Source organism: Megalops cyprinoides, chromosome 5 (genome assembly GCF_013368585.1).
Source record: "Megalops cyprinoides isolate fMegCyp1 chromosome 5, fMegCyp1.pri, whole genome shotgun sequence".
Classification (NCBI taxonomy): domain Eukaryota; kingdom Metazoa; phylum Chordata; class Actinopteri; order Elopiformes; family Megalopidae; genus Megalops; species Megalops cyprinoides.
Window position 1 is genome coordinate 8,466,955 of NC_050587.1, and position 16,167 is coordinate 8,483,121.

At 40.2% G+C, this 16,167-nt stretch overlaps 1 protein-coding gene across 1 annotated transcript; it reads left to right on the plus strand.

The window, feature by feature from the left end:
• Window positions 1–9,105: 9,105 nt before the first annotated feature.
• si:busm1-57f23.1 (uncharacterized protein LOC368621 homolog) lies at window positions 9,106–14,811 on the plus strand. Its single transcript, XM_036529825.1, has 5 exons — window positions 9,106–9,181; window positions 9,575–9,865; window positions 12,238–12,389; window positions 13,766–13,870; window positions 14,009–14,811. The coding sequence occupies exons 2-5, from the start codon at window positions 9,772–9,774 to the stop codon at window positions 14,117–14,119; spliced, it is 462 nt and encodes a 153-aa protein (XP_036385718.1). The 5' UTR covers window positions 9,106–9,181; window positions 9,575–9,771; the 3' UTR covers window positions 14,120–14,811.
• Window positions 14,812–16,167: the final 1,356 nt, after the last annotated feature.

The following is a 16,167-nucleotide window of genomic DNA, read 5'->3' on the forward strand; positions in this document are numbered from 1 at the left end:
TAACCTCTTCATCTTACTGCAGCCTTGACTCAATGTAGACAGTTACTGACCTGGTACATTTTATCTTTGAGTACCTGGGAGCTTTCCTGTCAAGTTTAGTCATATCATTTCTACACAAAATCTAGCTAATAAACGAAAGCACAAGTCACTAATGTATATCATGCCTGGATTTTTATACTATTACAACTGCAGTAATTATTTTGGATGCTGTTCAGTGATGTACATTGATTTCATAGATTTTTTTTGTGCATTTAAACAGGCGGTTGCTAATTCTGTACTACAAATTAATGACCTATTTTATGTACAGATTTAACCACAAACCTGGGATTCATGGGTTTGTTATGCTGTTATACTATCATACCTCTCACTGTTGGAACTGAGGGTTCCAGCACTGGTCTCAGTCTCTCCAGGGAGACTCATTTTAGAGACAGTGTCCCCTATCTCAGGAGTCTGCAAAACATCAGGCCGGAGGAGTCCAGGATGGGTTTCTGACCCAGATCACCAGACCTGTAACCACACACGCAGACACTGATTTATGCACTCACTGATACATACAGACACAACACAGTAGCACACAGATACACACACATGGACTGACCCACAGACTGGCACACATCTGCATGTAAATAAATGAACTTACAGAATGTGAATGAGTGTGGGTGAACCCAATAATATTTTGTGCACACCCAATAACATTTCATCGAAATACCCATTTTAGTCACATTGATATCCCATCATTGATCAAGGGGATATGGAGTGTGGCACGGCCAGCTGGTGCCAGTGTAGCAGAGCTGAAGTAATAGCTTGTGTGAGTCATGCGTAAAGCTTTAGGTAGCGGGTAGCAGGTAGCCGAGTGGTTGCAGCGGCTACGTCACTCCCCGGAGACCTGGTTAAGTAGCGTTGTTGCTGACAGGGTAAGGGCAATTTGCCTTTAGCTCAACTGTCAATGATGCTGGTTGTAAGAGCTTGACAGCGAGCAGTAAGAACCTCGGTTCGAAACTCGCTCGCTCGCTGACCCACGTAACATCAAATTAAACACAACGCAGCAAGATACCACCCGTTACACCAGGACGGGGCAAATCTCACACAGGGAACCTGTCTGCATGGACTTGTGTAGCGGAGATCGGGACAGATATGGAGCAACGAAGAAAGGCGTGCAAAGAGCCTGGCGAGGCAGCAGCAGAGGCAGTGGGGCAGACAGGGGGCAGCACATGGAGAGCGGGCACGCAGGGCAATGGGGGCCGCGGTGGGGGCCGCGATGGGGGCCGCGATGGGGGCCGCGATGGGGGGACGCTCTAGGATGGAACAGGGGATGCCTGGAGCCTCAATGTCCCAAACAGACAGCTGAGTGGCCTGATAAAGATACATGATACATGTGTGTAACGTTATTTAATAAGCGTCTGTGAAGCACCATGATATCTCTGCAAAAGAAAATCCTAACGGCATTTTCAGTAGTTTACAAATACATATGCTGACTGTATATGTATAGAGACTGTGCATATTAACTTCAATAGAGGACATTCAACATAATGTTGTCACGAGTACATTTGTTATTTTTATATATAGCTTATATGTAAAGTTTTATTCCAACTATATTGTAGATTTACTGGATAACACTGATGGTTAGTTAACTACTACAGGTCATTGTTAATGGTTGAGTAGCTCATAAATTATTCATATTACTTTATTGCTGTGCTATTACTATTCCTTCCTGTTGTGATGGAAAATGTATATGACACAATGTGTGAGCACTGGGGGTATAGGAGAGAGCTGTAACTGCTATAAGGAGTGAAACCAGAAAACATCCTAAGTATGAGAAATTTTCCATTACGCAAGTTTTGTTTTGAGTTTGTTTAGAACTTAGTCTCTGCCAGAGAGATGTTTTCTTAATTTTGTAAATATCACCAAGTTTGTCCTCACTATAAATACCATCCCTCACTCCCTCCATGTGTAAATAAAGATCATCTTTACTGGGAGCCACTGCCTCTGGTGCCTTCCCTAAACTCCAGATGACCTTTACTGATCTGTCTTTTGAGTCTGCCGGTTGGCAGGCCAATTCCTCTGTGGTTTTCCAGCATTTAACATGGCAAAACTTTATGGAGGTCTCGTTTCAGCTGCTGCACCATGTTTAGTTACATGTCATTGATTTCTGCTGCAGTGTTGTGATGAGTAGAAGGTGGATTAGAGCCTGGAACATGATCGGGTCTTTCAGAGAAAAACAGGTATTTTCACATTCCAACAGATTGCACTGAAAACACTCGAACAGCCTATCACAAACTATCAAAGATTTGACTGGGTTCCAAAGTTTTCAAGAACACTTTTTTAGTTTAATTTCTGTCAAAAGTTAGGAAACTAACAGTGACTCCACATATCATTAGTTTATAGAATTTTAAAACTCTTCGTTTATCTAAAACGGTTACTGGGTTTTGTTTAACCTGAACACCATAGAGCTGCTCACTTCCCATTTGCCTCTCCACAATCAAGTCGTTAAGACTCACCAGATTTGTGCTCACCTGCTCACAGGTATGTACTGCCCTGACTTCATATCATACAAACTGTACTCAGTTGTGCACAGGTACCCACTGCTCTTACTTCATATTATACAGATTTTACTCACCTGTACACAGGTAACAATCCAGCTAATTTCTTCAGACCATCCAGACTGCCTGGAGTTGATATTGATTGTAACAGTAGCTTCTTAGCTAGTCATTTTGCTCCGCTACATGCATGTCAGCAGCAGAGGAACAGGAAAAGCAAGGGTTGCATGCAAGTGGGTGGGGCTGGTTAGGCACTCTCCTTCAATTCAATTCAATTCATTTTTACTTGTATAGCGCTTTTTACAACACAAGTTGTCACAGAGCAGCTTTACATTGTTCCCAGGCCTGAGAACCCCTGAGAGCAAGCCTAAGGCAACAGTGGCAAGGAAAAACTCCCTATCAGGAAGAAACCTTGAGCAGAACCCGACTCAGAGGGGGAGCCCATCTGCTTCTGGCCGGCACTGGGCAGATAGAGTTAAAGACAAGTTATACAATGTAATTTAAGGCATGTAAGATTGATGGACAATAGTGATAAACAGCAGAGTGATTATAAGACTGTCTCCTAGGATGTCTGTCACCTTGCTGTGCAGCACCTGTAGATTTAGACAGCAGGGCAGGAGCTGGGGAGATCCCTTTATTTAAGAAGACCTGAAATGGAGGGAAATGCACAAGCAGGGCAGTGAGCTGTGGCTGGCTTGCTGCAGCGGCAGGGTGGTTTCTGCATTTATTTAAAACTGTAAATGCAGCAGATCAGACCAGACCAGAGCAGTGTTTGTTGTGTGAGTCTTTGTGTTGGTGCAGTGATGCATTACATTACATTACAGTATTCACATTTAAAAGAAGCTCTTATCCAGAGAAACTTATATAGGATATAATTTTCACGTTATCCATTTATACAGCCGGAAGTTTACTGAATGGTAAAAACTTTTCCCAAGGGTACAGCAGCAGTGCCCCTGCAGGGAATCGAAACAGTTACCTTTTAGTTACAATTCCTGCTCCTTACCACTATGCTACACTGTGTGTGTGTGTGTGTGTGTGTGCGTGTGCGTGTGCGTGTGCGTGTGCGTGTGCGTGTGTGTGTGTGTGCATGTGTTGCAACTTGCCGTAATGTGTGAATGAAACACAAAACACCTGCTGCTGTGTGTTGTGTTGCAATGTGTGCTCACCTGTAGATGCTGGGTCCTGTGGGAGGAGGGGTGGCTGAATTATATTGCATTATTGGCATTTAGCAGACACTTTTATCAAGAGCGACTTACATAGGTTACAGTTTTTTACAATGTTATTCATATACAGTTTTTTACAATGTTATTCATTTACACAGCTGGATATTTACTGAGGCAATTGTGGCCCAGTGGGGAATGAAACCAGCAACCTTTCGGTTGCAAGTCCTGCTCCTTAACCACTATGCTACACTGCCCCGGTAAGCTAAGCCTGCTGTTATATGCAATCTGTGAATTTGGACAACAAATGGGGTCTATGATTAGTCAGGCTGCTTCCTGTGGGGGAGGTGGGATGTACCACACCTCCTGACACGTGCATGTGCGGAATGTGAACAAGAGCCTGGAACATGATTAGTTACGGCCCCATCATCTTCACATTCTGCCACACTGTGACCACTACCCAGCAGTCATAAACAACTTGTCACAATCCATCACAGGTTAGACTTATTCAAAAAACACCTTCATGTTTTATTTATGTACAACACTGAAAGAGGGCACAAGGTATGAAACCTATGGTGACCCCAAATTGCTGTTCAAAGTCCACATTCACCCTAACCTAATACTTCAAAGCAACTTCAAATCAGATTATCTTTACATTTACCTAAGAAAATATATTATTTGATGCATTATTCTTATCATCAAATGAAGTGCATCTATGACTGGAAACCCATCTTTTGTATGGAGATTACAGGGAGGAAAGAAAGGTGTGGGTAGAGAATGGTCATGCAGCAGACATTTCTCAAATGTACAGAATTTGCTTTTAAGGCAAGACTCCTTTACATTTATGTTATGGGTCAGAAGCATTTTCTCATAAAACCTGCTAACAAAAGCCAGTTTGATAAATCGGTTTCACACATCTGAATTTGGATGGGGAGGGGCACTTATGTGTGATAAAGAATTCTTAGATTCACTCTTGGCTTCATGGTGAACATATCTATTGGAAGCTGTCAGTAAACCACAGCTTTGTTTTAGTAAGGTTACCATTAATATGTGACGAATAATATGTAGATTCATGTGGGCTTCTCTTATTAACCTGTTTTAACCAGGCTGAAATTGGATTCAGCTGTTCACTCCCACTTATCCAGTTTGTATCAGAAGCATGCCAGTGGACAACTTGCATCAACATCTAAAAAACACTTACATTAAGCCGCACTTAATTAACTTCTGCCCTATTTCCAGGAACAGTTAGGACCTCCGGCAGGAGAATGGAGAGGGCCGTTATATATGGTGAGAAACCATGGCCCATAAATCATTGCAAATAATGAGATGAAACCAATCTCTTAATTTACAGCACTGGACTGCTGGAGCAGGAATTTCCAGTGTGATAATATATTTTAACCACTGGGTGACAGTAGTGGATAAGCAGCTCTAAGTGAAACATTGGCACATTTACATGCATATTTAAAGAAAAAGAACACTTGACTGACACTTGTCTCTTATTAGTTTATAATGGTATAGAGACATCCTGCCAAGAGTTGGTATGAGTGTTTTATATGGACTTGAATAAATTGTTACTTGATAGGTACTTACTTGATAGGTATTACCTCCTGTTTATTTTACATGTAGTATTGTAATGTGTTTTGGATACTGTGATCTAGTGACTGTGATGTGTGGTAGTGTGTGTACTTGGCTTCCCTTATTTTCTAGACAGTCTAGTCAGGTAGCATAAGTTAACTTGTGGTAGGGCTTGAATAGTGTTATGCTCACACTCACTGTTCTGGGAGTGTTGTTAGCCTGGTTTGATACTGATACTAATTCAGCTTGAATGGATACACTTCTGTTTTTTTGCTTGAAGTCATGCTAGTTAAGAGTGCCTGCTAAATGAATGTAATGTAATGTAAAGTAGGTGATCTCAGCTCTGTGTGAACCCGTGTTATTGAAAGGAGAGTCCATGGCAACTGGAAAGTCTGCATACTCCCATGCACACCCACACAGACACACCAAAGGAAGAATAAGGGGTGGTGTAGGATCAGCTCATAGATCAGCCCTTGACACTCTGTGGATCTACATCCCAAAAAAAAAAAAAAAAGAAAACTGTAGCATGTCAGTGTGCTGCCCTGGTCCTGCTGTCCTGTTTCTCCACTCTCTGCAGCCCGTAGCGTATTCACTTCAGCATTGTCGGAAACTGCACACCAGCAGGGAGAAGGGAAGGGGCCCAGGTTAGCTGCACAGCTGGTGCACAGAGCACAACACTCGCACGTGATTAAGCCTATCAGCACAGCACATTCCTGACTGAACGGGAAACTTCTAATCCCCGCTGGCGGGCTCCACTCCAGGCGCCACTCTGCCAGCCAGTCCCACTGCTATCTAACCTGCTTTGTCTAACCCCCCTGCTAATGTGACAGGGTAGGGGTGAATATTCACCCTGTATGCATGGGTTCTTGCCCTCCTCACACAAACCTGACAAACTTGGTATGAGGAAACTGACCAACGCTTCTCACAAAAGGGAAGAGAAGGAACAAGCTTAAAAAAAAAAAATTAAAATACAAAGCAAAGAAACTCAACCTTGGACACCACAAGCTGCTCACAAGAGTCTCCTAGCAGTACCCACACAGCTGTATTTAATGCGTCTCTGATTGTGCAGGTGTGGTCCATTAACCAATGGCTGGCTTTACACACAGACAGGGAACTACAATTTTAAACAGTTACACAATTAACAAGGAACAGATTTGGATGCAATTGATAAAATGATCTCCTATTGGTATGTTTGAATTGGATTGTTGACAAACATTTTAACAACTAACACAAACTAGCAAGTGGCAAGCATTCAGACTCTAAGGGACAGCAATGCTTCCTTCACACCAAACACAGCACCTCTGCCTCAGGTGGCATCTTCAGCTCTTCCCAGTCACACGCTTTATCCACCAGGGAGTGGGCGTCTACATGTGACCAAGGCCTTCTCCCATGCCTTGTGGCAGAAGATAGGATACCCCTGGCTGTGCTCTGTAAACAGCTGTGACCAGCAGTGCTTGATCACATTCAGAGGACCCTATACTCAGAACCTAGGCAGCTGTCCCAGACAATGAATACCCCCTGCATCACACCCCCCACCTGAAAGTCCATCATCACGTAACCCATGAAAGATAAGGCTAGGTCACTGGCTGTCCTGAAAGTAAGCCAGCCAAGGCTTGCTGTATCCCACACCACCAGGTCTTGAAAGTGTCTCATATCAAGGATGCATGGCATTAACTTAGCTAACATTAGCTAATTAGACTGACATTCACTATCATCATAGCTGGTAGCTAACTTACAGCTTCCTTATCATCAACCCAGGTTGCTAACTTAATTAATGGTGGCCAGGTATCAATATTGGATGATGAATATTACTGTTAACATTAACTGATGTTAACTATTTGTTAATTAGCTATTATTACCTTCAAAGTCAGTTCACTTTCTGTTGTTACGAACAAACAATTTGGCTGATTTGAGATACCTTACTGCTCTGAGTTGTTTCTCTGTCACAACTAACCTTTGGGCTGAAGAGAGGACCAATTGCTATCTGCTGACTCTTCTGTCTAGTCTGCTGAGAGGAGTTCAGACATTTAATATAAAAAGATGTAATATTTGAATCACAGTATTGATGGTGTTCAATCATAATCTGATAGTGATGATTATGAGGTCTACATTGCTGCTGTAGTGCATCCCCAGATTTTACTGTTTTACCATTAATTCAAACTGCATCCTGCAAACACATCTCAGCAGTGCCACCCCTGGTCACTTTCAATTTTTTATAGAGGCCACGCCTGTCTTGCTGGTTCTTGTCCAGAGTGAGTCACAGTCTGGGTTTGTATCTTGCCAGTACCTCTATGTCTGCCACAATGATTTCAGCATGTAAAATGTGAAATACAACAACAAAGCTTTTCAGTGATAAACTGAGAGTAATGACAATAATGTCTGAAATTCACTTTCTTTGTCCAATGCGCCTTGCCAGATAATTAGGCTTTTCAGGATTTGGTTCACAAAACTCCAACTACCAATGGACATTAATAACTGTTCAAAGTGAAACACCAGGCTGAGACTGTTACTGTACCCGCTCTTCTGTACCAGGTTCCTGGCTGCTGAACATTTGGTGGCAGTTTTACATAAGGACTGAACACATTTGGCACCCTGAAAACATTTTACTGTAGAATTCACACATTCTCGTTCAGTTAAACAGTCTTTGCTGGTGCAAGTTATTGGTTTTATTTTCTATGGAAATTATGAGGGAGGAGAGAGCTGGAAAACTCATTTTTCATTCTAGGCTGTGTTTAAATCTCCTCCCTACACTTTTGTGGTGGGAGGCAGACTCTGATGATGTATTTAGTTCATAGAAGTACGTAACTTCTGCAGGGCGTGCAGCTATCAAATACATTATTTTGGCACACACTAAATGATCAGTGCTTTGCTCTGAACTGTTTGCTCAAAGGCATTCATTCATAGTTTTGATTGAACATAAACTGCAGTACAAAAAACTGCTTGCACAAACTGTGCTGGGATATGTGAGGTGACTTGGGTTTGTTTGGGTTGAGTCCTTTTAGTAAACAAAAATGAAATCTGCAAACATTTGTCTCAAGGCACTGCCAGTGTTTGAATACTACACAGTGTCTCTCATATGAAGGAATAAATAATATGATACGAGTGAAAGCCCTTGCTAAAACAGTAAAAAATTATGGCAACGGCACCTCCTTGGTAAGTAAATAGAAAAATTCCCTAAAACAAAATCGTAAACTCACCCCTGTAAGGCCAACAGTAAACGTGTTCATTGAATGATTGAAACTGTAAACACGTCATTAAAATTTATTTTATTGTGTGGAGGAAATACAACGTTTGGTCTGAGAACCTACAGAATATGTCCTGCATTTGCAACTTTATGGTGTTTTACCATTGGTGGAGATAACACCTCTGTGTGATTGGATTCAGGAAGGGACAGAGGTGCTTAGATTAACAATGGTGCTGCCCAGGTTACTGTCAGGGAAAGGACTATCACCTAAAGAGCTACCCCCTCTGACTGGATAAGAGACAACCCAACTGCACTATCATCTGAACATATTGTGAGCTCTTGAATTTGGGGCTTACTGCATAACGATTCTCCCATGCCTCACCACATTACAGAGTGGGGTTTACTGTGCTTGGAAAATGACATTCATTCCTCCGTTCCCTGGAGTGGTGAATCTTCAAAGAACTCTGCTCCCCTGGTTAGAGAAGTAGCCAATCACCTCCTTTTCAAGGTATTGTGGGAGTGGTTATTGTGTTGTGCTCACTGACTTTAAATGAATGCTGTGCTGTGCAATAACTGGAGAGGGTGGGCCTAACATCTATGTGCTGTGTGGTGTGTGTGGTAAATTGATCTGATATCCTGGTGGCCTTCATGTTGGTGGTGTGCCGGTGTTCATGCAGTGCGTTCAGGACTGGATATCCTGCTCCTCCCTCTCCCATACCGACTGGGTCAGTATGCTGCATTTCCCTCTGTTTGTAAAGCCTGTTAATCTTGCGGTTTTAGGCAGGTCACATTATATCCGCACCCTCACATTGTAACTGAGTTATCAGCGTATATTTGATGTGTATTAATAAATCTATACAGTGAAGTCTACTAGTTGTGCATCAGAAGTTGCTGGGCATCTAGCTAGTGGTTATCCCACCTTACTATTGTGGTTATTTCTTAGTTTGTTTCATGCAGACTTCACTGGGATAACAAAGCTGGTGGCATTGCTGCTATAGGATGCCATCAGTATTCCATTAGATAAAGCAACAGGAGAATTATATGGTTTGAGGAATTCTATATTTGGTGCATTCTGTCATGACATGACTCATTCTGTGACTGTTGACTTTTTGATGCAGAACACCACAGGGAAACTCCCTTTTTGTGGAAAGGAGATTTCTGAAGCATTACGGTTATTGCAGAACACACTGTCCCCACCTTTCAGTGCCAGGAAGGGTGCGGACCTCACAGGCTGGTAAAACATTCCAGGGCTGAAATACAGGCCCCCTTCATTCAGTCTCCCATCCCCTCACACAGACTGCAGGCTGGTTACACCATGGCTCTCCACTGCGTTCTACTTCTCTCTCTCATTTCACTGCTTCATTTTTCAAATGGGGATCAGCCAGTGGAAGAAGAACTAATCACAGCACGTAAGTTCACTTTGTACTTTAACTGGGAAATGCTGCTAGACCAGTTTGCACTGAGTTTGTAATGTGACCATGTTTGAGAACGACTTGGAAGATATATAACATTGGGCACTGTTGTTTTAGAAACGATTCATTGAAACAAGTTATTTGCAGCCGTTTTAAACTGGTGCCAGTCATAAACTGGCAGCCATAAATTCTAAAATGTAGTGAAACACATTATGTTTAGTTGCATTTGGAATTAAATCTCAATCCACTCTACTCTTAGTTTAAACAGACAATCCCCATTTCACAGTGATCTTGTTTATGATAATAATGTTTACTTTGCATTGTTTTACAATATTAATTACAAATATACATCAAGTTATAGACCGGGGAGTAACAAAATATACTCATAAAAAGCTGTGGCAAAGTAAAAAAAAGACGTTATCAGGAGTCTTTATTTGAGTTAGTTGTTTTCAGTCAGTGAGGGAGAGCTGAAGAGGATTAATTTATTTTACCATTTGAGTGTGCTTCATCTAAGAAAAAAAAACCCTGAATGATGACTGTGAGCTGTGTCTCACTGTTTCATGTATTGACTTTCCAATATAGTCACTCAACACATGTCAGAATCCTGAAAAATTATCCTTGTGTGTAGGTATACTTATACATACAACAATTCATACTACTTTAAGACTTTATGTGTTTTTAACTTATTATTATCCATTATTTATAGTGCCATCAATATGTATTCATAACGCAGATTAAACAGGAATAAAAACATTGTTCTCTGCTTGAACATTTTTTAAAGTTTCTACTTTAATTTTAATAGCATTAAATCAAAGTCCTAAATCTCGACATGAATACTTGGTTATTGACATGGATACACAGACAACATGCCACCGTGCTGCCTATAATGTTTTTCACGTTTTTCCCCTTTATGCAACCCTATTTTAGAATTGGCAAATGTACATTAAGCTCGCCTTACCACAAAAAACCCCAGCTCCCAAACAAGAACTCTGAAGCAAAATGAATTCAGTCCTTTGATACACTCGCATACAGCCAATGGTAATTTTTTTGCTCCACAAGGCACCATAGTGAAGTTTGCACTCATCAGGGATGAGGCTGCTCCACTTGCAGTGTGTCAGAAAGCAGTGAGACGAGGAAGACCTAGCCGACCGACCCACCCCTATTCCTGGCACAGCGAAGCCAAGTTGTTTCGTCACTATGGGATCCTGGTCGAATGACATGGGAACCCAGGCTGTGGTGCTCAGTGTGAAAGAGAACTCTGAACAAATGTGACCCTTCTCTTCCAGCATAATCATATTTTTTTCTGTTATATTATCATGGTCTTTGTTCCTTTTTAATTAGGGTCATGCATGAATATTGAGGGCTCTGTATATATTTAAATATAATATTTAAATAATATTAATATCTGATGTTTTAATTAATCTCATACCCGCCTATCCATTTGTGTGAAACATTTGATTTCTAGCTTGTGTTTAGGAATATAAATGAACATTCACACTTAACCCTACAGCACTGGGTGCATGGGCATAATTCTAATTATGCAGTTTATATCAAGCTTTCCAAGAATATTGTGTGTCATAAAAGCAGGGACCACCTGTAGCCTTTTGAAAATAGGTCAGGGTTCAATATTGTTTCAAAAGTTTGCTAACTAGATAAAATGTAGCTGGAATGGTAGCTAGTGGGTCATACAGCAGAGTGAGTATAAGATTAGTGACAGACTCAGTTTCAATTTCTACTTTTCAGTGTTGTCTCCCTTTCTGACAAATGGTGAAGCAGGCTGTGGCAGGTAGCCCTACTGATGCTAAAAGTTTGCTCGCTATCAGAAAAAATACCCAGCAAGCTAGATTGCCTGCCTAGTAAAAAACTAGGGAGCTAACTAGCTAGTAACTACCAAGACAGAGCAGCGATGAGCTGGAGACATGAGCATGAAGCTACTGAGACATACAGCAGTGAATGTGTGAGGGGAGAGGCTGACCAAGTTTGAATTGCCACTCCCTGAATTGCTTCTCTGTGGAACCGGTTCCTTGCTTTTCACTGTGTATATGTGTTAATGTTAATATGCTTTAATATGCATATTGAATTCTAGATTATTGGTGGTTACCCTGTTGTCATGCACATTCATCTCAGCACTGCTACTTGGCTTTGATTTTATGCCATAGTCATGCTATTGTCATCTCAGTTCTGGTTTTGCTGTCCTGTTCTATATCATTGATGTGAACTAAAATTTACATGCCACCAAATTAAATCAGTGTAAATCAAAATATAAATGTATATATAAATGATATAAATGTATTTTGTAGGAAGGCACATTCTGATCAAACCTGAACTTATTTTCTTATGATCAAGAGATGTGAATGTACCATTTTCAGATCATGTACGACCTCCTGGTGCCCCATTTCAACTAAACCCCCAAAACCCTGATGTCCAAGAGGCGGCAAAACAGGCTGTGGAGCAATTCAACTCCAAATCCACTTTGAAGAGGTATTTCAGACTGATCAATGTTACATCTGCTGAGACACAGGTATGATTTGATACAAAGCATTTGTTACCTCAGATCAACTTACCTCAACTTGACACAATTGTTTGCATTTGACCTATTATTTCGTATCACTGCAAATTTCCAAATAGGAAACTAGACAATGTGTTTTATGTGGCATTGCAGGAAGTCCATGGTTTATGTTTTTGTTCATATTTTTGTAATTATCAAAGCCGCTGCTAGCTAGAACAATGAAATATCAGCCAGATGGCTAAATTGTCAGTAGGTAGACACCTTTGTTATTCCAATCAAAGCTATTTTGCAAACCAATGTATACAAGCTGTGTAAAAATTACAGATGAAACTGTACACATGGTAATAGGTCATTATGTTTGGTAGTTCACTTACAAGCACTTTTCAGATGAAATGGAAAGTCGTGGCAATCTATTAAATGATCAGTATTAAAATTCTGCTAATTATTTCATCAAGGCTGACTGGGTGTTGTGCCATCCATTAAGTTACAGGTTGGCATGGCGTACCCAAAACCTGTATAGGTTTTTGGATGTTGCACAGAAATAAATACAACCCTGAGGTCTGATTCCTTGTAGGTGATTACTTGTGTACCCTCTAACCTCATTTGAAAACACAGAATCCAGGTACATCTTCATAACCTCACAACCATTGTCTGTATTTTTATATCTTATTTTTATATCACAAGCTGTCCATATTTCCCAAAACATAAAATGAAGTTTAAAACAACACGAACGGCTATTTTTCTAATAAAGTGGAATTACATTGACGTCCTCCCTTACATAGGTACGCAGGGATAGTGCATATCACAGTGTGCACAGCTTTCTCCCACCAGTGCTGGAGGTCTGCAATTAGTGATACATCTGTTGTAACTTTATTTCCATGTGAAATAAAAAACGCACAAAAAATTGTGAAATAAAAAAAAAACACCAAAATTTTTTTGTCCATTTTATTCCTTTGTACCCAGCGTAAGCAGAGGTAGTACAAATGGTCCAAGTCTGGACATTTATCATCTCATTTATTACGAGATTATATCCCAATTCTGTGTTTAAAGGAGGTTAGTTGGAAACATCTAATGTAATGTGTGAGACCTCCTTGTCCTTGTAGTTATTTCTGTAACTTATCTGATCAGTAATTACTGTGTTAGTCCACCAGACACTACCTTTCCATACAAAAGAGTTAGATATTAAGAACATGGAGAGTAGTAGCAGTACTGTATTTTACAGTAGTCTGTACTATTTACAGTAGTGTATGTACTGATTGATTTCTGCATATCACTTGTCCTGAATACATTTTATATGCAATCTCTGCACTGGTGCTACCTCTGTAACATTATTATATTTTCTGCCAACTGACATATTAACTCAATGTCTTTGTGTTTTACAATTATAGGTTACTAATGTGATTACATACAAGATAGATGCTATTATCGGAAAGACAAAATGTCTTAAGTCAGAAGAAGATGCAGACCTGGAATCCTGTGTTTTGGGAAAAAGGGTAATTTATTTCAAATGCAACACAGAATTATGTTACTGTATTATATTATTATATTAACTGTGGATTTTACATTTGCCACCAATCTTCCACCAAAACTGCATATAATTGTTAATTGTAATTTTTTTCTTTTCTTTGCAGCGGCTGATGTGTAAATTTGAGGTCTCTTTCAATCCTCGGAATGACAAACATGACTTAATTGATTACTCCTGCAAGAAACCCAACAGGAGCAACATTAAGGATAGTGTTTGAGATGCATGTATGTTATTAATTTTGGTTTCAAGAATTAATTGTATTGTGAGGTTATTGGTTTGGTACTATTTCTGATTGCCCTTTTCTTTCATATGTAACTCTTGAATGCATTGAAAAATTTTGTTCAGATGTAGCACACTAATTGATCATTGTCAGATAAATAAAAAAATTGTTACCCAAGTTCCCAGGCAATGCCTACTGTAATCACCAAATACCTTTTGCGCTTCAGTTACTACACTCATCATTACAAACAGGAGCCGTTTATATGCACACACTCCTTGTCGTGATCTCTTGTCACAACCAGCCATTCTCAATGTGGTCTCAACAGATTTTTGTATACATTTTCGCAGTATTATCAAAATAGGTTTTCAATATACTTTGAATACAGACACACACTTCACATGTGAGTAACTTTTTGAGTGCATTAACTTATTAATCTCATATCTGGTACACTTGTCAGACATGAGAAAGTCGTGCATATACTGATTGTCATCGCACCAGTTCCTTGGCCTTACCCAATACCACCAAGACTACTGTTGTGTATAGATGGGGAATCATTTAAATTGATGAAATGTGTACTTTTCAAAAACATTCTCTCTGTCTCATGTGACTAAAACATACAACACTTTTCAGTGTACTGTACTGTCATAGGTATTGTCACTGGATGTATTTAAGACTGCGCCACAAAGGCACCAGCCATTTAACTTGAAATCTTGTGATTGTTCACTCTTGTTTTTCATAATTCCACAAATTCAAGGTTGTTTGTTATATTCAATGAATTGTTCAAATAGAAAAATCAATCAAAAAAATCAATGTATTGAACTTATTTTGTCTCTGAGAGTAGGTAATAATTCGCATGCTGTTAATGGATCTACAGTACCAGGGCATCAGGCATCTTCATGCTTTGGTGGTTTCTAGGTCGCCATCTGGTGGAGTCTTTGTGTCCCCACATATCTTTCTTCAATGACTTTTCCCCTCACTTCGTTACACTAGTTACAGTGGCACTAACACAGCAGACGTGTGTTGTAAATCTGTGGCATGTCCAGCCAGTCTCCCGAGTCTTCAATTTCCCAACCCTGTAAGTGAAGAACTGCTTGCCTTTTTCATCTTATTACATATATTACATGCTGTTAAAGATATTTAGATGGTAATGTCCTCAAGAGGAGCTAATAGTTCATAGTTCCTTTGGCTCTTTGTCCAGTACAATTAAAATTTAAAATTCACTGTGCAGTGGAGGGGACACATGACCGAACATGAGAGATTGGAGATTGTTCTTGACATTCAACAATCCGCACCCCCTTTTAGTCAAAACTTTAACACCGTGACAATGACACTATGTAAAATACACACCTTTTTTTGCAAGAGCGACTTAACTAAGATGGCAGCATATAACATTCTATATATTAAAAACACAATGCAGTGTAAAACATATAACACAACAATAAATCCAGAGTGAAGTATGAACAGCAGTTCTGTTTTTGTTCAAACTGATAATGTCTTTAGATTGTTCAATGTCTGCGCATCAGTGTTTTCCTCAAAATCAACAATAGGCCCAGATATATATGGTCCTCTATACTGACTGAAATGCTCAAGCAATACCACGCACTGATAAAGGCTCTTTACTCATGTTTGTAATATGGACTTAAATATTTCCCATATCAATGTCTTTTAGGTTGTGTGAGAGAATGTTTGAACTTGCAACTTGCTCAATGGTATACATGTGCTGTTTGAAGTACAGTGGAACAATGTGGCTACAAAGAACCAAAGCAGGAATGAAAGCAGTGTGTGGTCTATTGCAGCGTTTCTCAAACCTCTCCTGGCGGCCCACTGTCCTGCGTATCTTCTATCTATCCTTGCTGCTTGATTAAATCAGGTGTGCTCAGCTAATCAAAAGTGCCACTGATGAGTTCAGTCAGGTAGGTAGAGCAAGGATAGACAAGATATGCAGGACAGTGGGCCGCCAGGAGTAGGATTGAGAAACACTGGTCTATTGGAAAGCAGTGTTAGCGCTTAGGCTATATTATGTTATGTATATTTAGGGCTATGTT

Coding starts and splice junctions, on each gene's coding strand:
- si:busm1-57f23.1 (XM_036529825.1), top strand. CDS start 9,772: ATGGCTCTCCACTGCGTTCTACTTCTCTCTCTCATTTCACTGCTTCAT. Junction 9,866..12,237: donor AGAAGAACTAATCACAGCAC/GTAAGTTCACTT, acceptor TACCATTTTCAG/ATCATGTACGACCTCCTGGT. Junction 13,871..14,008: donor CCTGTGTTTTGGGAAAAAGG/GTAATTTATTTC, acceptor TTTTCTTTGCAG/CGGCTGATGTGTAAATTTGA.